The 27,685-nt window shown below is 42.1% G+C and overlaps 1 protein-coding gene and 1 long non-coding RNA gene across 2 annotated transcripts in view; one reads left to right on the top strand and one right to left on the bottom strand.

Moving 5' to 3' along the window:
• The window catches only part of LOC134359954 (double-strand-break repair protein rad21 homolog), a 100,200-nt gene that overhangs the window by 5,219 nt on the left and 67,296 nt on the right, over positions 1 to 27,685 (bottom strand). The window contains exons 11-12 of the mRNA XM_063073853.1: positions 25,641 to 25,751; positions 24,645 to 24,725 (exon numbers count right to left, since the gene is read on the bottom strand). Of these exons, the coding sequence (XP_062929923.1) occupies positions 24,645 to 24,725; positions 25,641 to 25,751 (192 nt within the window). The remainder of the gene's footprint in view (positions 1 to 24,644; positions 24,726 to 25,640; positions 25,752 to 27,685) is intronic.
• Positions 1,785 to 26,108, top strand: LOC134359959 (uncharacterized). The gene is made up of 3 exons (XR_010021226.1): positions 1,785 to 1,861; positions 25,685 to 25,761; positions 25,996 to 26,108. It is a non-coding gene; the product is annotated as an uncharacterized LOC134359959 (long non-coding RNA).

The following is a 27,685-nucleotide window of genomic DNA, read 5'->3' as shown; positions in this document are numbered from 1 at the left end:
CTCCTCCTTCCTTTTCTTTCTTCCATGGCCTTCTATCCCCACCTATCAGACTCCCCCTTCTCCAGCCCAGTATCTCTTTCACCAATCAACTTCCCAGCTATTTACTTCATTGCTCCCCCTCCCCGTTTCACCTATCACCCTGTATTTCTATCTCCCCTCCCCCACCTTTTAAATCTGCTCATCTTTTTTTCTCCAGTCCTGCCAAAGGGTCTTGGCCCGAAACGTCGACTGTACTCTTTTTTCATAGATGCTGCCTGGCCTGCTGAGTTCCTCCAGCATTTTCTGTGTGTTGCTTGGATTTCCAGCACCTGCAGATCCTCTCCTGTTTGTCAATAAATAAAAATTTAAAGTTGTAAGGTTGAAGGAGGAAGAAATATTGAAGGGGAAAACATATTGTCCTGAGGATGTAAAAAGAAAGATTAATGTGACTTCAGATGTCAAGAAAACTTTCAGAATCCTGCAGTGTAAGTGTGACTGACTGTAACCTGAAATTTATTGACTTTATTGGAAATAAAGACTCATAATAATTACTTTCAGAAATAAATCGACATAATGCCATTTTTACTGAAAATCTAAAGAAATGCTGGAACCATTCAGATGGCTAAGCAGCATATGTGGAAAAAAAAACAATTAATGTTTCAGGTCTGGGAGCATTTATCAGCACTTGGAAAGGGAGAAAACAAGTTACCGTTCAGTGGCAAATGCAGTGAAACTAAATTGCTTAATCTTGGAATTAAGTAAGAGCCAAAATCAGATTATATTTCACCATGTTATATGTTGCTAATGGTAATGCTGGTAAATATCAAAAACCCCACCCACCCCAGGCATTCTCTTTTCGTCCTCTTCCATCAGGCAGAAGATACAAAAACCAAAAACACAGACCACTAGGCTCAAGAACAGCTTCTATCCCGCTGTATTAAGACTATTGAATGGTTCTCTAGTCAGATAAAATAGACTCTTGAATTCAGAATCTACCTTGTGATCTTGCACTTTACTGTCTACCTGCGCTGCACTTTCTCTTTATCGTAACACTTTATTCTGCATTTTGTTATTGTACTACCTCAATGTATTGTTGTAATGATGATTTGTATGGGCAGTATGCAAAACTAGTTTTTCACTGCAAGTCACTCCATGTAATAATAATAAACTAATTTACCAAATTACAACATTTTATGTAAATACCTACAAGATGGAATTTCAATTCTAAGAATGTAGAGAATCAAGATTGCTTAACATCATTTCCAGTGTATAAGTGTAAAGGAGAAGGAAATACTTGTTACTCTAGATCCAAAACAGCTCAAAAAATAACAGTATGATAAATAAGATAAAGAACATAATAATAAAAATAAACACAATAAATATACATTCATAAGATAGCATATACACACACACTATATATCAGAAAATGATAAAAGTAGTAGTGGTGTGGGGTTAGTGGGTGGGGGAAGTGAGTGACAGGTGGTGATAAAGTAGTGGTGTGGGTAGGGGGAGGTGACTGATGGAAAATGATAAAGTAGTGGTGGTGGGGTGGGTTAATGGGTGGGGGTGATTGTACATTATATAGGTGAACAGTGATCACAGAATCACAACAGATCCAATCAGTGTTTTTTATATCAAGTAACTGCAGTGTGATTACAGTTCCTGCTGGTGGCAATATCATGCTATTGCACAACTGTGTTCTTAGTGACGCCACCCTGCCATTCCTCCCTTGCCCATTTGCAGAAAATGTTACAGCACAACAGATTCCCAAGTGCAGGCACAGACAATTCTGTTACAGGAGCAAAACAAGTGTCTGGGTCAGCTGAAACTGTTAGTTTCAAAAACTCAATCCTCAAATACTAGAAGAACAGAAGAATCAAAGGTAAATGACTGTCTCCTTGTTCCTGTGGTTTTCCAGCACACTAATACCTACCTTCAGTCTAAATACTTCTTATCCCTAGTATAAATTATAAACATACATACACTTAGGACAAAGGTATTTTTTTCTGCTTCTGTAAACTGAAATTCTGGACCACAATTTATTGCTTTGCTACCACAGATTGGTATGCTATGTACATCAACAAAACATATTCCTGTGTTTACTTTTTGATGGAGATTAGCAATACAAACCTATCCCTGAGAATAAACTCTTCTCAGGCTTCCAGCCAATAACATGTATCAATTTTAATTGACATTTCAATGACAAACTCAACCATCTTAATCATCTTCCCTGTTGGTTAAAAGATTATTCATCAGATATGCTGGGAAAGCACTAGATCTTTTTTCTATTTCTGAGGATTTTTTCACTTTGTTTTTCCTAATCTTCAGTCTTCTACTGATTTTTCTTTCTTTGTACTTGCTTCAATAAGGGTTGATTTCTATTTTTCAAGGCTATGCTCAGAATTTCATAAATCCATCTCCCATACCAGGTTTCACCAATCTATATAGCACTTCACTTACATTCAATTGTTAACATTTTAGCACCTTAAATAGCTCAAAAAAACGTCGGTATCAAACTGAGTTACCAGCTTGGAGAAGTTGTAGGAAAGGTAACAAAGGTAGAAATGGCAAAGGAACTCGTTCAGGGGCTGTTGATCGGGTGTGTTGTTGGTTGTTAATGCCAGCAGTTCTCAACGTAAGCTGTATGCCCCCCTCCCCCGACCAAGGGGGTGATGCTGGATTTCATAAAAGCCACAAGTACAAAACAAGGAACTAGAGGCCACAGTAGTTTCTGAATGGGCCACAATAATTAGATTAGATTAGATTCAACTTTATTGTCATTGTGCCAAGTACAGATACAAAGCCAATGTAATGCATTTAGCATCTGACCAGAAATGCAAAGAATAGTGTTATTTACAAAATAACTGCAAATAAAAATTAAGTGCTACAGCACACAAATATAAAAATACTGAGACAGTACAATATGAATGCAATACTGCTTAGAGCTGTGATGTGAGGTTCACCAGGGTCACAGCCTCAGGGAAGAAGCTCTTCCTATGCCTGCTGGTGTGGCAGCAGAGGCTCCTGTAGTGCCTACTAGATGGGAGGAGAGTAAAAAGTCCATGGTTAGGCTGAGATGCATCCTTGATAATGCTTTTCCTTTTTCAGTTTAAACCATTTCAAAAAGGGTTGATAGCTATAATCTATAAACGGTTATTGAACTAACGAATGATATCTAATGATAAAATTAAACGTGCTCGGGAATCGGAATTTCAAGAGTTATTTTCAGATAATTGATGGAGTAAAATTTTTTATTTGGTTAACAATTCATCTACTTGTGCTCCTCATTCCTTGATACAGTTCAAGGTAGTGCATTGGGCCCATATGTCAAAGGATAAACTAGTGCGTATTTTCTCCAATATCAATCCTATTTGTGACATATGTAATACTGAGCTGGCCACTTTAACTCATATGTATTGGTCTTGTATAAAGCTAGATAACTTTTGGAGAGATGTTCTCAAACTACTATCAAAAGTTTTGGATCTGGATCTACAACCTAATTTGCAATTTTTGGGATTATCCCATCGGAAGCAGGAAGTTTAGAGAAAATAAGAAGTCGGACATTTGATACATCCTTTAAATTTGAGCAAATCTGGCGACCTTTTATCCAACATTTTCATTTAATTTGAGTTATTATTCTTCCAATCTTTTTTTTCGAAGTTTTGGATTTAATCAGAAAGTCTTTCTTCCTTTTTTTTTTGGTCGTATCCTCAAAATGGACTGGCCAGTCCCTTTTTTGGGGTTTTTTTTTATATAGTGTAGTGGGGGTTTTTTTCTCTTCATTTAAAACTCAATGTTTTTTCTTTTCTCTTCATAAACTGATAAGAGGAGAATTGCTATTTTCATTTTTTTATTATATATTTTATACTAGTTTAACAATATCTATGATTTTGACAATGTTTATCTTAATCTTGGTTTATATTGTTATATATATATATATATATATTTGAGATAATTCTCCTCTTGATTGTAGTTATGCTCCTTTTAAATCAATAAAAAGATTAATAAAGAAAGATAATGCTTTTCACCCTGCCAAGGCAGAGTTTATGGTAGATGTTCTCAATGGTGGGCAATTGGGTGCTGATAATGCGCTGGGCAGTTTTCACCACACGCTGGAGTGCTTTGCGGTCTGATACAGGACAATTGCCATACCACAGAGATGCAGTTGGTGAGTATGCTCTCTGTGGTACAGCGGTAAAAGTCCGTCAAGTATCCTGGGACAGAGGTGAGCTTTCTTCTTGCTCTGCAGGAAATAAAGGCGCTGTTGTGCCTTTTTGATCAGGCTGGAGGAGTTCAGGGACCAGGTGAGATCCTCAGAAATCTGGACACCAAGGAATTTGAAGCTTGATGCACGCTCCACTACAGCTCCGTTGATGTAGATGGAGATGTGAGTGTGGTTCCTAGCATGCCTGAAGTCCACAATGATCTCCTTGGTCTTCTGGGTGTTAAGGACCAGGTTGTTGTCGGCACACCACGTGGCCAGGTGCTGGACCTCGTCCCTGTCGGCCGTCTCGTCATCCCCTCTGATCAGGCCAACCACCGTGGTGTTGTCTGCGAACTTGATTATGGAGTTAGAACCATGTACAGGAACGCAGTCATAGGTGAAAAGGGAGTACAGAAGAGGGCTCAGCACACAGCCTTGAGGCACGCCGGTGTTCAGGGTGAGAGTGGAAGAGGAGAGGGGGTTGTCCAACTTAACTGATTGGGGATAAGTTTACTGTTTTAATGAAATATTATTAAAATATATAAACAAAAGAAATGAATATGTACAGTACTGTGTAAAAGTCTTAGTCATCCTAGATATTTTATATAAATTTTGTTTTAGATGTTTACTTTTTATCTTCTGCATTAATGCATCATCAGAAAAGAGCTAAGTTTAGATTTACAAGCATTAATTTTCCAAAACATTGAATGTAACAGCGAAAGTTTTGTATTTCGTTAAAGAAAGCAACATATTAAGTAATAGGCTACTTTTCAAATAAAAACTTGATGACTTTGTAGGTACATTACATTAGATTCAACTTTATTGGCATTGTACCGAGTACAGATACAAAGCCAATGAAATGCAGTTAGCATCTGACCAGAAATGTAAAGAATATTGTTATTTACAAAATAACTGCGAATAAAAGGTAAGTGCTACAGCACACAAATATAAAAGTACTGAGACAGTACAATATGGGTGCAATACTGCTTAGTGCTGTGATGTGAGCTTCAGCAGGGTCACAGCCTCAGGGAAGAAGCTCTTCCTGTGCCTGCAGGTGCGGGAACGGAGGTTCCTGTAGCGCATACCGGATTAGAGGAGAGTAATAAGTCCAGGGTTCAGGTGAGAAGCATCCTTGATAATGCTTTTCACCCTGCCCAGGCAGCATTTATGGTAGATGTTCTCAATGGTGGACAATTGGATGCCAATAATCCGCTGGGCAGTTTTCACCTCACGCTGGAGGTGCTTTGCGGTCTGATACGGGACAATTGCCATACCGCACTGAGATGCAGTTGGTGAGTATGCTCTCAATGGTACAGCAGTAAAAGTCTGTCAGTATCCTGGGACGGGGTGAGCTTTCCTGATGCTCTGCAGGAAATAAAGGCGCTGTTGCACCTTTTTGATCAGGATGGAGGAGTTCAGGGACCAGGTGAGATCCTCGGAAATGTGGACACCAAGGAATTTGAAGCTTGATACACGCTCCACTACAGCTCCGTTGATGTAGATACGGACGTGAGTGTGGCTCCTAACATGAGTGAAGTCCACAATGATCTCCTTGGTCTTCTGGGTGTTAAGGGCCAGGTTGTTGTCAGCAAACCATGCGGCCAGGTGCTGGACCTCATCCCTATAGGCTGTCTCATCATCCCCTCTGATCAGACCAACCACCGTGGTGTCGTCTGTGAACTTGATTATGGAGTTAGAACCATGCACAGGAACGCGGTCATAGGTGAAAAGGGAGTACAGAAGAGGGCTCAGCACACAGCCTTGAGGCACGCCAGTGTTCAGGGTGAGAGTGGAGGAGGACAGGTTGTCTAACTTAACTGATTGGGGTCTGTTAGTCAGAAAGTCCAAGGTCCAATTGCAGAGGGATGAGCTGATACCAAGCTGGTAAAGTCTGGCGATCAGCTTGGAGAGGATCATAGTATTGAATGCCGAACTAAAGTCAATGAACAGCATTCTGACGTAAGAGTTGGGGCTGTCCAGGTGGGTCAGGGCAGAGTGAAGTGCCATGGAGATGGTGTCCTCTGTTGACCTGTTGGTGCGATAGGCAAATTGATGGGGGTCCAGGGTAGTGGGCAGACAGCATTTCACATGTAATAGAACCAGTCTCTCAAAGCACTTTGCAATGATGGGGGTGAGTGCAACTGGGCAGAAGTCATTCAGGCCCATGGCAGTGGAATGCTTCGGCATTGGCATGATGGTGGCAATCTTGAAGCTTGTGGGGACAACTGCCTGGGCCAGGGACAGATTAAAAATGTCTGTGAAGACCCCAGCCAACTGCCTTGCACAGACTCTGAGCACACGGCCAGGTATTCCATCCGGACCAGCTGCCTTCTGTACATTCACCCTGCTCAGGGTGGCGCAAACATCGGAGATGGAAAGTGAGAGAGGCAGTTCACCAGGTGGGAGATCCGCTTTGAGGGTGACCTGCTTGTTCTCTCAGTCAAAGCGAGCGTAGAAGTAATTGAGCTCATCAGGGAGGGAAGCAGAGCTGAAAGGGGACACAGTACGTATGTCAATGATTTGGACTATGGGATTAATGGATTTGTGGCTAAATTCGCCAATAATACAAAGATAGGTGAAAGAGCAGGTAGTGTTGAGGAAACAGACAGCCTGCAGAGAGACTTAGATAGTTTAGGGGAAGGAGCAAAGAAGTGGCAAATGAAATACAATGTTGGAAAGTGTGTGGTCATGCACTTTGGTGGAAGAAATAAACAGGCAAACTATTATTTAGATGAGGAGAATTCAAAATGCAGAGATGCAAAGGGACTTGGGAGTCCTTGTGTAGGATACCCTAAAGGTTAACCGCCAGGTTGAGTCGGTGGTACAGAAGGCGATGCAATGTTGGCATTCATTCTAGAGGTATAGAATAAAAGAGCAAGGATGATATGTTGAGGCTCTATAAGGCCTCATGAGACCACACTTGGGAGTATTGTGTGCAGTTTTGGGCTCCTTATTTTAGAAAGGATATTGGAGAGGGTTCAGAGAAGATTCATGAGAATGATTCCAGGAATGAAAGGGGTTACCGAAAGAGGAATGTCTGGCAGCTCTTGGGCTGTTTTTCCTGGAGTTCAAGAGAATGAGGGGAGATATCAAAGAAACATTCCAAATGTTAAAAGGCCTGAACAGATTAGCTATCTGGGCATCAAAGGGTATGGGGAGATGGCAGGAGAGTGGGGATGACTGGAAGAATTGGATCAGCCCATGATTGAATGTCGGAGCAGACTCGAAGGACTGAATGGCCTACCTCTGCTCCTATATCTTATGGTCTTATAGTACAGAGAAGTCTAATCAGAAGAGATCTTCATGGAAGAGTTGCTGCCACCTTCGCACAAAAATACAAGGAGTGGGGTGCTGAACAATGGCAGCAAGTGCTCCGGACCGACAAGTCAAAATTTGAATTTTTTGGCTCAAACAGGAGATAGTTTGTCTGTAGATGAACTGGTGAGCGCTACATGGATGAGTGTCTGCAGGCAACAGTGAAACACAGCATAGATTCCCTGTAGGTTGCAGTTGCATTTCTGTAAATGGAGTTGGTGATCAGGTCAGAATTGATGGAATCCTCAATGCAAGAAGATACAAGCAAATTGTCATCCATGACGCAATTACCATCAGGGAGGCATCTGATTGGTCTCAACTTCATTCTGCAGCAGGACAATGACCCCAAACACACCGCCAAGGTCATGAAGAACTATCTTCAGCAAATAGAAGAAGCAGGTGGTATGGCCTCCAGCATCCTGATCTCAACATTATCGAGGCTACCTGGGATTACCTGGAGAGACAGAAGCAAACGAGACACTAAAGTCTGCAGAAGAAATGTGGCAAGTTCGCCAAGATGCTTGGAGCAACATACCAGCCAATTTTTTTATAACACTACACGAATGTGCACCTAAGAGAAATGATGCAGTTTTAAAGGCAAAAGGAGGTCACACCAAATATTGATTTGATTTAGTTTTTCACTGTTTACTGCTCTTTGCAGTAAATATTTTGATATTTATAAACTTTTCATTTCATTATTCCTGACAGCATCTTCACTTTACCTAAGACTTTTGCGCAGTACTGTAATTTAATTCGAACCCTGAATGAAATAAACGGGAAAATATGGTAGATCAGTGTTTCCCAACTGTTTTTAGCCCGACACTCCCCTAAAGCACTTTCATTTCAATGTGCCTCTTAGGCACAATATACTTTCCAGTGCCCCCATAGTGTAAAAACATGTCTACCACATGCTAACATGAGAAAAATAATTCTGCTTTAAATTTTTGTTTGTCTTTAAACCTAGTTTACACAGTGCCCGTGCGCTGTACAGCAGCTTCAATATCAATGTGATCCTTGAGCTTGGTGGTTTTCAGCAAGAATTGAAATATCTGGTTCAAGTTGTGACAGCAAAAGCCTCAAATCCCTACGTGTAACGATGTCCAAACGTTTTTTTTGTTTTTCACAAACAAGAGAAAATCGGCAGATGCTGGAAATCCAAGCAATACACACAAAATGCTGTTGGAACTCAGCAGGCTAGGCAGCATCTAGGAAAAGAGTACAGTCGACGTTTCTGGCCAAAACCCTTTGGCAGGACTGGAGCTTTTTTCTCCAGTCCTGCCAAAGTGTTTTGGCCCGAAATGTAAATTCATCTTTTCCTAGATGCTGCCTGGCCTGCTGAGTTCCAACACCATTTTGTGTGTGTTGTTCGGTTTTTCTTTTTTGTGAGTATATGGTTCAATACCCTGAAGCCTCTTTCAAAAAGGTAAGAGAATGGAAATACAATGAAGAGCAGTTTGGCTGTTCTCCAAAGACCAGAAAACTTTGCATGACAGTGTAGCCACATACCACAAAAGCTGACATTTTTGAAAAGCATTTTTGCTTTTTCATCATTCTGAATATTGCTAATTTCTTCTTGCAAGCTCTTATCCTCTTTTTCCACCTTGCAAAGAAATGGGTCAGTTACGTAGTCTGGAATTTCCAGATCATTCAAATCCTTGAGTTGATTCTGAAAATCCTTCTTTGGTGACTTCAAGTGTAAGCAGTAGTCTTGCAAATCACCATCTATGAAAGAGAGTACCATACTTCCCATGCAGGGAAACTGTGGGAACATTCTTCCTCCAATGTTTTGTTCATATATTTTCAATTTTCTGATAGAAGTGGACATTGCACTTTTTGCCTGGATTAAGTTGAAATTCTCACCCTGCAGTTTCATATTTAGAATGTTCATTTTGCCATACAGATCGGCTCAGTGTGGCACATCTCCGTATGGAAGTTCAATCTTGTTTTCCAAACTCTTGTCGATCTTGAGCAAAAATTCAACCACGATGTCAAAAAGATCAAAGACACATTTTAATCAGCAGCCTTCTGCACACTTTAGTGTTAAGAAGTAAGCATTCAAACTCTTCATTGTTATCTTGGCATAACTGGTAAAATATTCTGCTATTTAATGGGTGAGCTTTAATTTTGTTGATAGCAGACATTACAAGAGTCATGCTTGAAAAAAGTCACTGGCTGAGGTTTTTAGCTGTGAGGTGTTGACGTTGAATTACACAATGGATTGTAAATAGACTTGGAAGTGTTTTTTACATAAATGCCACTAAACCAGCATGGCGACCTGTCATACAAGGTCTGTTGTACAAGAAATTATGTTCCTAATCAGAATACTTTTATCTTCAATTTTGAGCTTGTCATAGATTGATTCTGTTCATATTCGTTTTTTAATTTTCACAAGAGAATCTCTTCATAAATTTTTCCATTTTACGAGGGGTGATTGTTAAGTTTACGGCCTAAGGTAGAAGGAGTCAATTTTAGAAAACCTAGCACATTTATATTTTCTACATTTACACACTTAGTCCAGCGGTCGTAGAGCATACGGATCCCTTCTTTGTAGAAGTCGGTGTCTTGGACCTCCAGAAGTGGCCCACAGAATGGGATGATTGATAAGTTTGTGGCCTAGGGTAGAAGGAGATGAGCTATTAACTTCAAACTTTCTGCATAATCACTCAAAGAGTTGAACTGCACATGCATGTAACGAGAACTGTATAACTCATTTTCTTCTACCTTAGGCCACAAACTTATCAATCAGTCCCGCTGTGGACCACCTGGAGGTCCAAGGCGCTCTTGTTACATGCACATGCAGTTCAACTCTTTGGGTGATAATGCAGAAAGCTTGCAGTTAATAACTCATCTCCTTCTACCTTCGGCCACGAACTTATCAATCAGCCCTGCTGTGGACCACTTCTACGAAGAAGGATCCGTATGCTCCACGACCGCTGGACTAAGTGTGTAGATGTAGGAGGGGACAATGTTGAAAAATAAATGTGCTAGGTTTTCTAAAATTGACTCCTTCTACCTTAGGCCACAAAGTTATCAATCACCCCTCGTAGATAAACTGTACATATGCTATTAGCAATGCCTCATTGTCTTGCAGTTGACTCATCCAGCTGCATCCCAAATTCTGTTTTTTGCAGCTCTATGCATAGTTGATACTAAATGTCTTCATTCATTTTGTCAATACAACGAGCTACAAAAATATTACTCAGAAGAATTGATTTTAAAATACCAGTATCTATTTTGAAAACAGTGGCGAGCATTTCCAATACTGCACGCATTATTAATTTTCCACCAATTATATGAGATTTTTCAAACTTTGCTATCATTTTGGAAATGTTATAAGAAGCAATAAGACCATTATCAAGGCAAGTTTTAACTCTCCTGGCAAATGACTCGAATGTACAATGGTTTTCAAATGTTCCTTTCATTCTGGAACTGAGTAATACCATAAGTAGTCTTTTCAAGGAGTCTTTTACGGAAGTGTTCCTGCAATCTTGATGGTTTCACGGCTTCATTAGACTGTACAGTATTACAAATAAGACACATGGGCGTCGCTGATCTGATGGAAACAGGAAAAAAAATATACACCAGGTATATAACAATGTAATGAAGCACTTTCTGTAGTTTCTATCTCTTAGCAGAATTAGAATTCAAGGCTTAACTGTCTTCAGACTCAGAAATTGTGCTGTACGTATTTATCCCTTATTAACGGGGCTAAATTAAAATTAAAAATTAACACAAACTGGGAATGCCTAATGGACGTTGACAAGAGCACCGAGTTGACATGGGTGGAACGATGGTGGGGCAAAGAAGATGTTCACAACAGTGAAAATTACATTGACAAGGATTCAACTTTAGTTGGAATAGAGCTGGTGTTCAGCAAGCTAACTTTATTCTATTCCATTTAGCGTGAATGACCAATCACATAAGGTTTCATAATCCTCAAAGATGGTTCTTGACTGTACATATAAAGCTGAGGTCACTTTGAACATGTCAAGAGGAATCTTCTGGGTCAGCAGGTTCACTGATTGGTTCTATTTCAACGTTTGGTTCCGGCCAGCGCTGTATCATTGCGTGACCTGTTTTCTGTAGATCTGTAGAGTAAGTTGAGAGGGTGTACTTGACTTACCAATTGTTAAGTTGCATGAATTTGTTTCATGTCTCAAGTCAAGGGGAACTGTTGGGCACCCTGGCTGCTAATTTATACATCTCCAACAATGTCTGTTTGATTGGTAAAGTTGGATGAGATTGCCAAATTGTGACAACGAGTTTTCACTGTCTGTAGAGCTAAGGTTCTTCCTGTGTTCCAGTGTTTCATCCCTTTTTTTTGGAAGTCCCTGCTCTTTTTACAGTCGGTCAGGTCTCATGCCTCAAGTTAGGGTGCTCCCCACTAGAATCTTGAATGCCCCCCGATAACTTCTATTTCCCCTAATGCCACCTTAGGACACACTACTGCCCCCGCTGGGAATCACTGTGCTCAGTGATGCAGATAAGACAACAAAACAGCTTAGGCTGTGAGTGGGGGCTGGGGGGGGGGGGAAGAGATTACAGCACATCAATCATTAACTCTTCTTCTGAATAACCATTATCAAATCACCATCAGGACAGCCTGATAAGCCCCATCCACATCCACTCTCAAATCACAAACTACAGACTGGGTGGCGCTGGCTTAAGCGAGGCTAATCAGTGGGAGGCTTGTTCTGTTTGCCTTTCTCTGACCTGTACATGTTATAAAACTTATAAAATGTGACATGAAGGCTGCAGTTACTGCAGTGGGGTCATCTGCTTGAAACAACTAAACTGCAGAGAGGCAGGAACGAACGTGAGTCTACCACTGCATCACCATCTTAAAGGCATCTGTTAGTCTTGCAAGACCATGGATCTGCGCCTGGAAAGTCTTCACTCTCCAGGGCGCAGGCCTGGGCAAGGTTGTATGGAAGACCAGCAAGTTGCCCATGCTGCAAGTCTCCCCTCTCCACGGCATCGATGTTGTCCAAGGGAAGGGCATTAGGATGCATACAGCTTGGCACCAGTGTCGTCGCAGAGCAATGTGTGATTAAGTGCCTTGCTCAAGGACACAAGTTACCTCGGCTGGGGCTCGAACTCATGACTTTCAGGTCACTAGTCCAATGCCTTAACCACTTGGCCATGTGCCCATCTCCATCTACCATGACAATTTCAATTAAATTCCTCATATTTGTCATATTTTGAAAGGAAGTTCAATTCACTTTTCTTGGTGAGTACATGCTCTTTATTGCTATATGGAAATTGCATATATAATAGCATTTTTAACAATTTGGCTAAAAAAATACTGCTAAAGATTTTTTGAAATACTGCCTACAAAGCTAGTTTTATTTTACGTGTATATTTAATACTGATACATTTTCACGAGCTATTTTAATTATTATAATTCTTTGAGGTGCGCTAATTTTTTATAGTCTACTCACACAATTGTATTGTTGTTACTGTTATACGAGGCACACACACACATTACATATATACACACACTCACAAAAATGTATGTATTTTTGAGTGGGACTGAGGGAGGAGGGAGGAGAAGATGGCGACACGACGCAGCTCGCAGCGGCCACTCCGGTGGTGATGTCTGTTATTTGTCAAAGTAGAGTGCCGTGCACAATCCTGATTTGATGGAGATGGACGTGAGAGCACAGAGGAACATCTGGTGAAACTTCTGAAATGCCTGCTTCGCTGCTGCTGCTACTGTGTGATCCAGAATCTCCAGAGAGGAAGGCCCCGAGTCCTCGGCTTTGCTTGTTGCTCAGCGGCTGAGGCGGGGTTGAAGTGCTCGGCAGAGAATGATGCTCGGAGAGGCTGTGTCGGAGGGGCTGGTCGGAGGCTCAAAGTTTTCGGACGGACTCAGAGTCCGCTGTGGTCGGGTGCTTCCAATGGTGCTGCATCGGCAAGTTTGCGGCGCTTGGAAGTTCATGGCAGGGAGAGTTTCTCCCTTCTACCGTCTGCATGAGATGATGCAGCTATCGGGACTTTGAGACATTTTTTTACCATGCCCATGGTCTGCTCTTTATCAAATTATGGTATTGCTTTGCACTGTTGTAATTATATGTTATAATAATGTGTTTTTGTAAGTTTTAGTCTTGGTTTGTCCTGTGTTTTCTTGTGATATCATTCTGGAGGAACATTGTATCATTTCTTAATGCATGAATGCATTTCTAAATGACAATAAATGAGGACTGAGTGTCCTCATAATCTAATCTAAGCTAATATTTTCATTTTTCTTTCTTTATATCTGATTAGCAGCTTGAAGAACAAATTGTCACAGCTAAGTCTAACATATTTTACCTGTCAGATATATCTGAAAAACTGAATTTATTCAATAAACAGTTACAAGGAAAAGATTGCAATCTCGTACCATGTGAAAGGACTATTACTGTTTTCCTTGGAAAACTCAAACTTTTCAGTAGCAATATTGGATAGCACGGGTTTTATGCAATTTCCTTCATTGGCCACTCTTAAAATTGTATTGCAAGATGATGATCTGATTGCATATCTTGATCATTTGACTGCAACATCCATGGAGAGGAACAGTTGACGACTTGATCTGCGACCCAAGAGCCTGAAACGTACACTGTTTATTCCCCTCCATTGATGTTGTCTAATTTTATACTTGAATTTATTTAAATCTTACATCTGTCCCACAATGTGAGGGAGTAAAAATCTTTGCATTATGACTCCGTCGCATGTACAAATTTAGTCTGTAGAAAGAAGCTGTCCCTTAGCCTGTTGGTCCTGGCTTTAATGCTGCGGTACCATTTGTCAGACAGAAGCAGCTGAAACAGTTTATGGTTGGGGTGACTGATGTCCCCCATGATCTTCCAAGCCTTCTTTACACACCTGCTGCTGTAAATGTCCTCAGTGGAGGGAAGTTCACATCCACAGATGCACTGGGCCGTCCGAACCACTCTCTGCAGTGTCCAGCGATCAAGGTTGGTTTACAGCCAGTCAGGATACTCTCAATGGTGCCCTCTAAAAGGTCTTGAGGATTTGGGGGTTCATGCCGATCTTCTTCAGTTGCCTGAGGTGGAAGAGAAGCTATTGTGCCTTTTTTGCCACACAGCCGGTGTGTACAGTCCAAGTGAGATCTTCGGTGATGTGTAATCCAAGGAACTTGAAACTACTCACCCTTTCAACTGCAGTCCGATTGATGTTGATCAGAGCGAGCATATCTCCATTCTTCCTGTAATCCATGATCAGCTCTTTTGATTTTTGGACATTGAGTGAGAGGTTGGAATCTTGGCACTACTGTATCAGGGTGTCAACCTCTCCTCTAGACTGTCTCGTCACTGCTAGAAATAAGGCTGATCAATGTCATGTCATCTGCAAACTTGATCAGCAGATTGGAGCTGTGTGTGGCAGCAGTCATGGGTGTAAAGTGAGTAGAGGAGGGGACTCAGGACACAACCCTGGGGACTCCTGTGTTGAGGGTCAGAGGGGCAGAAGTGGATGAGCCCATTCTTACCAGCGATCCGATAGGAAGTCCAGGGTCCAGCTACACAAGGCAGGGTGCAGGCCGAGGTCTCAAGAGTCAAGCCTGGAGGGAATTATGTTGTTGAGGGCTGAACTGTAGTCCAAGAACAGCATTCTAATGTAGCATCCCTGTTCTCCAGGTGAGTGAGGACAGTGTGTAGTGCTGTGGCTATGGTGTCATTGGTAGACAGGTTCCATCAGTAGGCGAATTGTAGGGGTCCAGTGTGGGTGGTAGCATGCTGCAGATGTAGTCTTTAACCAGCCTCTCAAAGCATTTGCTATCCATGCCCCTTTTACACCATATGCTTGGATTGTTGCAATAAGGTTGATTTGCCAAGGAGTTGACAATAGGACAACACATTGTATAATCATCAGCAAACATCACTACTTCGGATGGAATGAGCATCACTGATGAAGAACCTGAAGATGGTAGACTGAGAGAACTTCTAAGAAACCACTGCTGTGATGTCCTAGGGCTGGAAACACTGATCTCCAACAGCTACAACTAGTTTTGCCATTTGAGTGTTTTCCCTTTGATCTCTGCTGACTTCAGGTTTAGCAGACCTCCATGATGTCACAGTCAAATGCCACCTTAATATGAAAACCAATTACTTGCACTACTCCTCTAGAATTAGGCACTTTGGCCCTTATCTGGACTAAAATTGTGATGATACCTAGAATCAAGCAGACCTAGTGAAACCCAAGCTGGGCATTGGTAAGCAGTTTTTTGCCAAATTATTGATAGTATTGTTGATAATAACTGAGAATAGACCAACAGGATGCTTTGTATAAATAGGACATATCTAGGCAATTTTCTTCTTTGATGTGGACTGTAAATGCATCAGCTTTATTTTATATTTTTAATTATTTGCAATGGATTTTAGTTAATTGGTCCATTAGTTAATCAGGACAGTGACTTATTTGGAACAACTCTTAGAGAACAAAGACTAATGGAGAAAATATCTGGGATTCCCTTTATTTATTTTGGACACTATGCCACTTAATTGGGACAGTAAACTGTTGCTGAACAGTTTCCAACTAGAGTCAGAAGTGTGAACTTGTGTGGCCATTAGACACTACACCACGCTTAAAATGAAGTTTTAGTATAGTATTATTTGCATGTATTTGTGTTCAAAAAGCAGCGATTATTGTCAATGATAATTGGTGAGAAATAAGCAGTAAGACAATTTCGAACTGTTTTATTACCTGCAGTTTCAAGCATTCTGGCTTGGAGATTCCAGAAATGGCCAGGAGTGAAATTTAAATGATTTCATTACTTCAGCAAGTTAGGACTATGAAGAATCTGAAGGTTTCAACAATCATTTTGCATGTTACAATGAAAATGAAGATTTAGAGGATGCAATCATCGAAAGCATTGTATGAAGACAGTCCATAATCTGCATTAGGCATCTGTGCTAATTTTGTTGATTTACAGTCAATCAAAAGAACACAGCAGCATGTTTTATGCCTTTTGAATCCAACGATGACAGTCAAATCTGTGCGGAGGAGTTTTTAAAGTTGAAAAGCTGTTGCAATGGGACAGTTCCATTTTCACAACCTCGTAAGTCCAGGTAAAGTGGTACAAGCTTTCATCACAAACTGGAGTCTTCCTCAGTTGCAGTGGATAACAATGACTTCTTCCATGTCTTATCATACCTTTCGCTCTCCACAAGTGTTGCAGAACTGTGTTCTTGATCATCGCATCTCATTGTTGATCACATCCACCCAGACAACCAGAGCTGTCTTCACGGGCATCTATGGCCCTATTTCACCAGAGTATAAGGTCACTGGCTACCCTCACCTGGTTAAGCCCACCTGTCAAAGAGGTGTACCATGGCGTGGCTGATGTGGCTTGCAAACAGCTACTTGGAGCTACAGGTGAAAACTGAGTGTCCAGTGGGGACCAAAGATGAGTGAGCTGCTGCAGAATGGACATGACAAGCCCCTTTGCAAGAGCTGCTATCCCTCCCCAGACACCCCATACACGGCAGCATACACTGGATGAATTCCTCTGTCAATAACTATTAGGAATTAATATAGTTTTATAGTACTGTACTAGAATTGGTAGTATTCTAATTTGTTCTGCATTTTATTTAAGTACATTGTTACTCAGTTAAACAGAAGGTTGTCTTTTTCACAGCGTTTTAACTATTCTCATTAAACTTTGGTTAATTTGACCAATATGTAGTGGTCCCAACTATTAACCAAATCCACTGTATTTAGAGATACAGCATGGCAGAATAAGCCCTTCCGGCCCTTCAAGCTGTACCACCAGCAACCCTCAATTTAACCCTAGCCTAATCAAGGGACAATTTACAATGACCATTAACCAATTAACTGTACGGATTTTGACAGTGAGAAAACACATGCATTCCAAACTCCTTACAGAGGACACCAAGATTCTGAACTCAAACACCCTGAGTTGTAATAGTATCATGCTAACCACTATGCTACTGTGGCACTCCAATCGTTACTACAGATTGTGCTCCAGATCTGTATTTAGCACTACAGCTGGGATATTGTCTGGTCCCATGTCCAGCACTCTCACCCGTCCCTTGATATTATCTGGAGTAAGTCCAAATATCTGAAGATTGTCTTCTATTGTGTAAGAATTTGGAAAAAGGCTCATCTATCTGAACACGTTTAACTGAACATGGCTGCAACTGCTTCAACCTCCAATCTGGCACTCACATATTGGGGCTTGCCATTGTTGAGCATAGGAGCGGTATGGTAGTGCAGCGGTTAGCACTATGCTTCATAGCGCCAGTGATAGCAGTTAAGTTCCCACTGCTATCCAAAAGGGTTTTGTACATTCTCCCCATGACTACATAGATTTCTAACGAGTGCATCAGTTCCCTCCTACGTTCCAAAGACATACAGATTAGGGTTAGTAAATTGTGGGCATGATATACTGATGCCAGAAGCATGGTGACACTTGTCTATGAAGGTATTTGGTTATCCAGGTCATTATCAATCAGGTAGTAGTAAATCAAGGCAACTGGACTTGCTATGTTGTCCAGAGGAAATTTCACCACTCATCTGAAAGACTTCTTCAGTTCTGATGATAACAGTGTGCACATTTTGGACAGGGAAGACAGGTGGTTTGAAAGAGGGATTAAAGAAGCTATCTTTGTCAAACTGAAAAACCCATCCCTAAACGGAGGGTGTGGGGTACGACACCACCTATCAACTACTTACAATGTAGTCTTAACATCTCTACCCCAGGTTCTCTACAACATTTCACACCTCCGTTCATAGAAAGATAAGACAAACATTATATAGTCAGTGGAGCAGACAGGAGATTTTGTGGACGTGAGAAGGACCCCCGCATGGTTTGTTGCCTCCAGGGTGCCAGGGTCCGGGATGTCTCTGAACGGGTACACGACATCCTGGTACGAGAGGGAAAGCAGCCAGAAGTCGCGATACATGTTGGTACCAACAACACAGGCAGGAAGAGGGATGAGGTCCTGAAGTGTGAGTTTCGGGACCTAGGCAGAAGGCTGAAGAACAAAACCTCAAGGGTGGCGTTCTCGGGATTGCTGCCAGTGCTACATGACAGTAATGGTAAGAATTGGAGGAGGTGGCAGTTGAATGCGTGGCTGAAGAGTTGGTGCAGGGAGCAGTGTTTTAGATTTTTGGATCATGGGGATCTCTTCTGGGGAAGGTGGGACCTGTACAGATTGGATGGGTTGCACCTGAACCCGAGGGGTAGCAATATCCTTGCAGGTAGGTTTGCTAGCATGGTTCAGGAGGGTTTAAACTAATTTGCAAGGGGGATGGGACCCAGAGCAATAGAGCAGTGAAAGAAGTGCATGGAGTAAAGCCAGATCTAACATATAGAGAGGCTTTGAGGAAAGAGAAGCAGAATAAACGGTGTAAAGGTAGTAAGGCGGAAGGGCTGAAGAGTGTGTACCTCAATGCAAGAAGCATCAGGAACAAAGGTGATGAACTGAGAGCTTGGATACATACATGGAATTATGATGTAGTGGCCATTACAGAGACTTGGCTGGCACCAGGGCAGGAATGGATTCTCAATATTCCTGGATTTCAGTGCTTTAAAAGGGATAGAGAGGGGGGAAAAGGGGAGCAGGGGTGGCATTACTGGTCAGGGATACTATTACAGCTACAGAAAGGGTGGGTAATGTAGCAGAATCCTCTTTTGAGTCAATATGGGTGGAAGTCAGGATCAGGAAGGGAGCAGTTACTCTAATGGTGGTATTCTATAGGTCCCCTGGTAGCAGCAGAGATACCGAGGAGCAGATTAGGAGGCAGATTTTGGAAAGGTGCAAAAATAACAGGGTTGTTAACATGGGTGATTTTAACTTCCCTAATATTGATTGGCACCTGATTAGATCCAAGGGTTTAGATGGGGCAGAGTTTGTTAAGTGTGTCCAGGATGGATTCCTGTCACAGTATGTGGACAGGCCGACTAGGGGGAATGCCATACTAGATCTAGTACTAGGTAATGAACCAGGTCAGGTCACAGATCTCTCAGTGGGTGTGCATCTGGGGGACAGTGACCACCGCTCCCTGGCCTTTAGCATTAACATGGAAAAGGATAGAATCAGAGAGGACAGGAAAATTTTTAATTGGGGAAGGGCAAATTATGAGGCTATAAGGCTAGAACTTGCGGGTGTGAATTGGGATGATGTTTTTGCAGGGAAATGTACTACGGACATGTGGTCGATGTTTAGAGATCTCTCGCAGGATGTTAGGGATAAATTTGTCCCAGTGAGGAAGATAAAGAATGGTAGGGTGAAGGAACCATGGGTGACAAGTGAGGTGGAAAATCTAGTCAGGTGGAAGAAGGCAGCATACATGAGGTTTAGGAAGCAAGGATCAGATGGGTCTATTGAGGAATATAGGGAAGCAAGAAAGGAGCTTAAGAAGGGGCTGAGAAGAGCAAGAAGGGGGCATGAGAAGGCCTTGGTGAGTAGGGTAAAGGAAAACCCCAAGGCATTCTTCAATTATGTGAACAAAAGGATGACAGGAGTGAAGGTAGGACCGATTAGAGATAAAGGTGGGAAGATGTGCCTGGAGGCTGTGGAAGTGAGTGAGGTCCTCAATGAATACTTTTCTTCGGTATTCATCAATGAGAGGGAAGTTGATGATGGTGAGGACAATATGAGTGAGGTTGATGTTGTGGAGCATGTTGATATTAAGGGAGAGGAGGTGTTGGAGTTGTTAAAATACATTAGGACAGATAAGTCCCCGGGGCCTGACGGAATATTCCCCAGGCTGCTCCATGAGGCGAGGGAAGAGATTGCTGAGCCTCTGGCTAGGATCTTTATGTCCTCGTTGTCCACGGGCATGGTACCGGAGGATGTTCTCCCCTTGTTCAGAAAAGGTAGTAGGGATAGTCCGGGTAATTATAGACCAGTGAGCCATACGTCTGTGGTGGGAAAGCTGTTGGAAAAGATTCTTAGAGATATGAGCTATGGACATTTAAAGAATCATGGTCTGATCAGGGACAGTCAGCATGGCTTTGTGAAGGGCAGATCGTGTCTAACAAAGCCTGATAGAGTTCTTTGAGGAGGTGACCAGGCATATAGATGAGGGTAGTGCAGTGGTTGTGATCTATATGGATTTTAGTAAGGCATTTGACAAGGTTCCACACGGTAGGCTTATTCAGAAAGTCAAAGGCATGGGATCCAGGGAAGTTTAGCCAGATGGATTCAGAATTGGCTTGCCTGCAGAAGGCAGAGGGTCGTGATGGAGGGAGTACATTCAGATTGGAGGATTGTGACTAGTGGTGTCCCACAAGGATCTGTTCTGGGACCTCTACTTTTCGTGATTTTTATTAACGACCTGGATGTGGGGGTAGAAGGGTGGGTTAGCAAGTTTGCAGACGACACAAAGGTTGGTGGTGTTGTAGATAGTGTAGAGGATTGTCGAAGATTGCAGAGAGACATTGATAGGATGCAGAAGTGGGCTGAGAAGTGGCAGATGGAGTTCAACCTGGAGAAGTGTGAGGTGGTACACTTTGCAAGGACAAACTCCAAGGCAGAGTACAAAGTAAATGGCAGGATACTTGGTACTGTGGAGGAGCAGAGGGATCTGGGGGTACATGTCCACAGATCCCTGAAAATTGCTTCACAGGTAGATAGGGTAGTTAAGAAAGCTTATGGGGTGTTAGCTTTCATAAGTCCAGGGACAGAGTTTAAGAGTCGCGATGTAATGATGCAGCTCTATAAAACTCTGGTTAGACCACAATTGGAGTACTGTGTCCAGTTCTGGTCGTCTCACTATAGGAAGGATGTGAAAGCATTGGAAGTGGTATAGAGGAGATTTACCAGGATGCTGCCTGGTTTAGAGAGTATGCATTATGATCAGAGATTAAGGGAGCTAGGGCTTTACTCTTTGGAAAGAAGGAGGATGAGAGGAGACATGATAGAGGTGAACAAGATAATAAGAGGAATATATAGAGTGGATAGCCAGCGCCTCTTCCCCAGGGCACTACTGCTCAATACAAGAGGATATGGCTTTAAGGTAAGGGGTGGGAAGTTCAAGGGGGATATTAGAGAAAGGTTTTTTACTCAGAGAATGGTTGGTACGTGGAATGCACTGCCTGGGTCAGTGGTGGAGGCAGATACACTCGTGAAGTTCAAGAGACTACTAGACAGGTATATGGAGGAATTTAAGGTGGGGCGTTGTATGGGGGGGCAGGGTTGAGGGTCGGCACAACATTGTGGGCCGAAGGGCCTGTAACGTGCTGTACTATTCTATGTTCTATGTTCTGTTACCTCTACAACTCTTAATGACCCTCATGTGAGTGTTTTACCTTTAAACAACTTACAGAGTTTATATGCCAGAAAACTACCCCCCATGGATCAGAACTGAAGCCTCTCAGATGAGTGGCGAACATCTTCTAGACAACACAGCAAAGCCAGTTGCCTTGATTTATACAAAACATGCTGGTGAACGCAGCAGGCCAGGCAGCATCTATAGGAAGAGGTACAGTCAACGTTCTGGGCCGGGACCCTTCGTCAGGACTAACTGAAAGAAGAGATAGTAAGAGATTTGAAAGTAGGAGGGGGAGGGGAAGATCCGAAATGATAGGAGAAGACAGGAGGGGAGGGGTGGATCTAAGAGCTGGAAAGTTGATTGGCAAAAGGGATACCAGGCTGGAGAAGGGAGAGGATCATGGGACGGGAAGCCTGGGGAGAAAGAGAAGCGGGGAGGGGAGCCTGGAGGGTGGTGAGCAGGCAAGGAGTTATAGTGAGAGGGACAGCGGGAGAAAAAATAGACAGAGAAAAAAGGGGGAAAAAATAAAAAAAATTTTAAAAATTAAATAAAGAAATAAGGGATGGGGTATGAAGGGGAGGAGAGGCATTAACGGAAGTTAGAGAAGTCAATATTCATGCCATCAGGTTGGAGGCTAGCCAGACAGAATGTAAGATGTTATTCCTCCAACCTGAATGTGGCTTTACCTTGACCATAGAGGAGGCCTCCCTCCCGGCATTTATCCTCGTAAGCGGAGCAAGTGCTACACGTGCCCTTACACTTCCTCCCTTACCACCATTCAGGACCCTAGACAGTCCTTCCAGGTGAGGCGACACTTCACCTGTGAGTCGGCTGGGGTGATATACTGCATCCGGTGCTCCCGGTGCAGCCTTCTATATATTGGTGAGACCTGACGCAGGCTGGGAGACTGCTTCACTGAACACTTACGCTTTGTCCGCCAGAGAAAGCAAGAGCTCCCAGTGGCCACACATTTTAATTCCATGTCCCATTCCCATTCTGATATGTAAACACAAAATACTCTGCAGATGCTGGGGTCAAAGCAACACTCACAACACACTGGAGGAACTCAGCAGGTTAGGCAGCATCCGTGGAAACGATCAGTCAACGTTTTCGGAAGGGTTCCGGCCTGAAACATTGACTGATCGTTTCAACGGATGCTGCCCGACACTGCTGAGTTCCTTCAGCGTGTTGTGAGTGTCCCATTCTGATATGTCTATCCACGGCCTCCTCTACTGTCAAGATGAAGCCACACTCAGGTTGCAAGAACAACACCTAATATTCCATCTGGGTAGCCTCCAACCTGATGGTATGAATATTGACTTCTCTAACTTCCGTTAATGCCCCTCCTCCCCTTCGCACCCCATCCCTTATTTGTTTATTTAATTTTTTTAAATATATTTTTTATTTTTCCCCCTTTTTTCTCTCTTTTTTCTCCCTCTGTCCCTCTCACTATAGCTCCTTGCCTGCTCTCCACCCTCCGGGCTCCCCTCCCCGCTTCTCCTTCTCCCTCGGCTTCCCGTCCCATGATCCTCTCCCTTCTCCAGCTTGGTATCCCTTTTGCCAATCAACTTTCCAGTTCTTAGATCCACCCCTCCCCTCATGTCTTCTCCTAACATTTCGGATCTCCCCCTCCCTCTCCCACTTTCAAATCTCTTACTATCTCTTCTTTCAGTTAGTCCTGATGAAGGGTCCTGGCCTGAACCGTTGACTGTACCTCTTCCTATAGATGCTGCCTGGCCTGCTGCATTCACCAGCATTTTTTGTGTGTGTTACTTGAATTTCCAGCATCTGCAGATTTCCTCATGTCTGCCTTGATTTATTACTGCTTGATATGGCTACACTTGTGGGCTGACTCCCAGCACATCCTCAGACTGTATTGGTTGTCGGCACAAAATTACACATTTCACTGTTTTGATGTACATATCACAAATAAAGCTAATATTTAATCTTTATTCTTAGAATCTCCTTTCTCCCTTTGTTATTAATTATTCCCCACTATTCACAAGTACAGATGGTAGGAGTGTACGACTCCAATCTGATCTGTTGGTTGTGAGATCAATTAGTTCTGTAGGCAGGTTCTGATATTGAGCATACATGTAGTTTGTGTTTTAATAGATAATTTTAATAGTAGATTATTCCTACTCTTTAATGAACCAGGTTTGATACCCTAGATCAGCCAGACCATGCAGTTACAGATTGTGTGCAACAGGGTTGAATATTGTCTGTCTCACTCTGAACATCTATTCCAGAATTTTGTAGCATTTTGAGAGAGTGTTTGGGAATTTAGAATTGGACAGCTCTACAGATTGATTTTAAATCTGGTAGTATTAAGAACCACTGAGTTTTCACTGCATTAGGCTATAGGTGGGGATGTGACAGCACTGTGGATTTCCTGGCAACATGGAAATAGGCCATGGATGTAGTAGTGACATAGCAAGTACCAATTTCAGAAATATTCAACAGAACTACCAACGGAAGAAGCAAGTGTATTGATAAAAGATATTTAGAAGTACAGACAACAGTAACAATTTAACTAGAAGACAGTGGATTAGGAGACTCTTGTCAGTCTACACTGACAAGATAAAATCTGAACCAAATAAGTACAGTAGCCCCAACAATCACTGCTCTGACTTTGCCTACAATGCAAGTACTGTATTTACAACTTGTTGCTTAAAACTTTAGTGAAGACTGCCATCCATTTTAAATTGGACTTTTGTCCATCTATTTTGCAAGAGAGGTCACTTGCATCAAATAGGATATTTCTCACACCCTTACTTCACTCCTCACCATTTTTACTGTCAAAAAGCACTCAAGAAAAACAGGATCATTTCAATTAATTATACTGAACAGCAGACAGACTACTTTACCCACAAAGACAGAAACATGAAAATGTGTAAAATTATACCCGCAGGGTATGCCAAAGGTGCTGTGTTCTTTGGTTGCTACGTGACTCTTCAAAATCCTGATCTCTTGCTCGACTTTGGTTCTGTGCAAAAAATTAAAGATTAAAATTTTAACGGATAAATCACAATTCTTTGAGATGTAATCACAGGTAATTTGGCAGCTTATGTTACTGTAGAAAGATTGGCTACTCAACTGTAAACTAGAACAATGGCTTTGAAATCCAGATTGAGGCACAACAAAGTTGCTCACAGTTCATTTAACCTGGCGGAATCCTTCTCGCCAACATCTGGGACTGACGTCTCACAAACTCACCATCATTATGTGCCGTGTCATATGACGTGGATGATCCTGGTCTTTGACAATGATTGCTCTTGGCAAATTTTTCTACAGAAGTGGGTTGCCATGGCCTTCTTCAGGGCAGTATCTTTACAAGACAGGTGGTGCCAGCCACTATCAATACTCTTCAGAGGTTGTCTGCCTGACATCAGTGGTCACATAACCAGGACTTAAGATATATACCAGCTATTCATTCGAACATCTACCATCTGCTCCCATGGTTTCACATGACTCTGATTTTGGGAGGTATGCAGGGGCTACACCTTGCCCAAGGGTGATCTGCAGGCTAACGGAGGGAAGGAGCACCTTACACCTCCTTTGGTAGAGACGTATCTCGACCCTGAGCAAGAGATCATGATTTTGAAGAGTCACATAGCATATACCTTTCAGCATAGTGAGATAGTATGACTGAAACTGGAGGCTACAGGTTCAGGTGAGAGGAGAAAGATATAAATGGGACCCAAGGGCAACCTTTTCACACAGAATGTTGGATATGCTGAATGAGTTTGCAGAGGAAGTGGGTACACTTGCAACATTTAAATCTCAGTGACTGTTGTGTTGGCTGGGTAAAAGTTGTTTTACACAGGATGAATCTTAAAGTACAGGTCTTTTTTTAACATTGGTTCTTTATCTCTGGTTGAAACGTACACATTTTCCTCACCTCTGCAATTTCATTTTGTTCACTTTCTCTCTCTTCTCCAACAGAAAGCTGAATAACTAATGACTCCTCCAGAGGGAGATCCACCTGCATTAAGTCAGAGTCAGATTGTTCCTATTTAAAAGTAAGAGGAAAATATATTAAATTTTATCAAAAAATTCATTGTGTTTTGTCTTACATTTACAAAGATTTACTAGTAAATATTCTACCGAGGGCTTAATTAAATTGTAACAATGTGAAGTTTGAGAACAGGGCTCACTGTGTCAGTGTTTGCATAAGCCACCAAGTAACTAAATCTACGGCAGCTAAGTGCTGAATCATTCCCTTAAAGAAAAGCAACTTTTTTTTTGTTTTATAGAGGAGGAGGAGAAGATGGCGGCGCGACACAGCTTGCGTGGCCTCTCCAGTAAATGATATCTGTGATCTGTCAAGTGGGGTGCCGTGCACAATTCTGATTTGATGGAGACAGACGTGAGAGAACAGAGGAACATCTGGAGAAACTTCTGAAATGCCTTTTTCACTGCTGTTACTGTGTGATCCTGAATCTCCAGAGGGGAATGCCCCGAATCCTCGGCTTTGCTTGTTGCTCAGTGGCCGGGACGAGGTCGAAAAGCGCTCGGCAGAGATGGTGCTTGGTGTCGAAGGGCTGGTCGGAGGCTCGAAATTTTCAGATGGACTCAGAGTTGGCTGGGGTCAGGTGCTTCCAATGCATCAACAGTTGTCAGTGCCTGGAGGTTTATGGCAGAGAGAGTTTCTCCCTTCTGCCGTCTGCTATCGGGAATTATCGGGAGTCAATCGGAACTTTGAGACTTTTTTTTACCATTCCCATGGTCTGTTCTTTATCAAATTATGGTATTGCTTTGCACTGCTGTAACTATATGTTATAATTATGTGGTCTTGTCAGTGTTAGTCTTTAGTTTGTCCTGTTCTTTTCGTGATATCACTCTGGAGGAACATTGTATCATTTCTTGATGCATGAATGCATTTCTAAATGACAATAAACGAGGACTGAGTATCCTCATATTTAATCTAATCTAATCTAATAATGTGGTTTTCTTTCTATGGCATTCTACAATATACAATTTAAGTCCCACATTTGGCTGAAGATATGTCTCAGCAATCAACCTTTTAGCAAAGTCAACCAGAATCCCAGAAATGGTGACATTCTTTAAAAAAATCGCTAACAACTGAATACTGCTAATTACTTAGGCATACGTTTGTAATTCTCTTCTTTTCACGGAGATGGGCAATTACTTCACAAAGAGAATTTTTAAAAAAATGAAAAACCTTATGTAATTCAGGGCTGAGTAGAGAACATTGAGATTACCTGAATCGTGCATCATTATGCAATATTTCTTGAGAAGAAGACTATAAAAGACTCACTTGCATGAAAAAGAACCACGGGCTTATTTATAAAAAATAATGCAATTAAAGTTTTTTTTTAAACCACACGGTAGAAATACTTAATATGAATAAAGTGCTTATCAGAATCAAGTTTACTATCACTGGCATTTGTTGTGAAATTTGTTGTTTTGTGGTAGTACATTGCAACTTTATTAGAGCACAAATATCATCTTCTGGTGCTTCTATACCACTTTTGCTGAAATGTGTGATGCTGGACAGGTTAGAAATATCCCAAAAAATCAATAACCAGAAATGGGAAAGTGCACCGTAGCTGCTAGATTTCCTCTCAACTTCTCATGTAACAAGCCATGTGAGATCCAGAAGGCACATGCTTTATGCCAGAGCTAACATGGAGATCAGGAGCTAGGAATTGGCTGTCAACCTATTTGCCTGCTTAGAGATCCTTAACAGAGTCTGTCTGCCATCTGAATAACCTTGACAATATGTCTGCTGTTGCTCCTGAAAGGTATAATTTTCCCCCTCTAAGACCAGAAGAAAATCTGCCCACTGAAGAGCTTCCAGCAAAATCTAGATTTTCCTGATAGCAAGTAGATAGCAGCTGATATCTGAGTGTAAAGCTCTGAAAATATTGCAAGGCAGCAAACGCCACATTGAGAAATTCAATACTATTCTCCACTAGCTTC

This window comes from Mobula hypostoma, chromosome 2, assembly GCF_963921235.1.
Source record: "Mobula hypostoma chromosome 2, sMobHyp1.1, whole genome shotgun sequence".
NCBI lineage: Eukaryota > Metazoa > Chordata > Chondrichthyes > Myliobatiformes > Myliobatidae > Mobula > Mobula hypostoma.
This window is presented reverse-complemented; position numbering and strand designations above follow the sequence as displayed.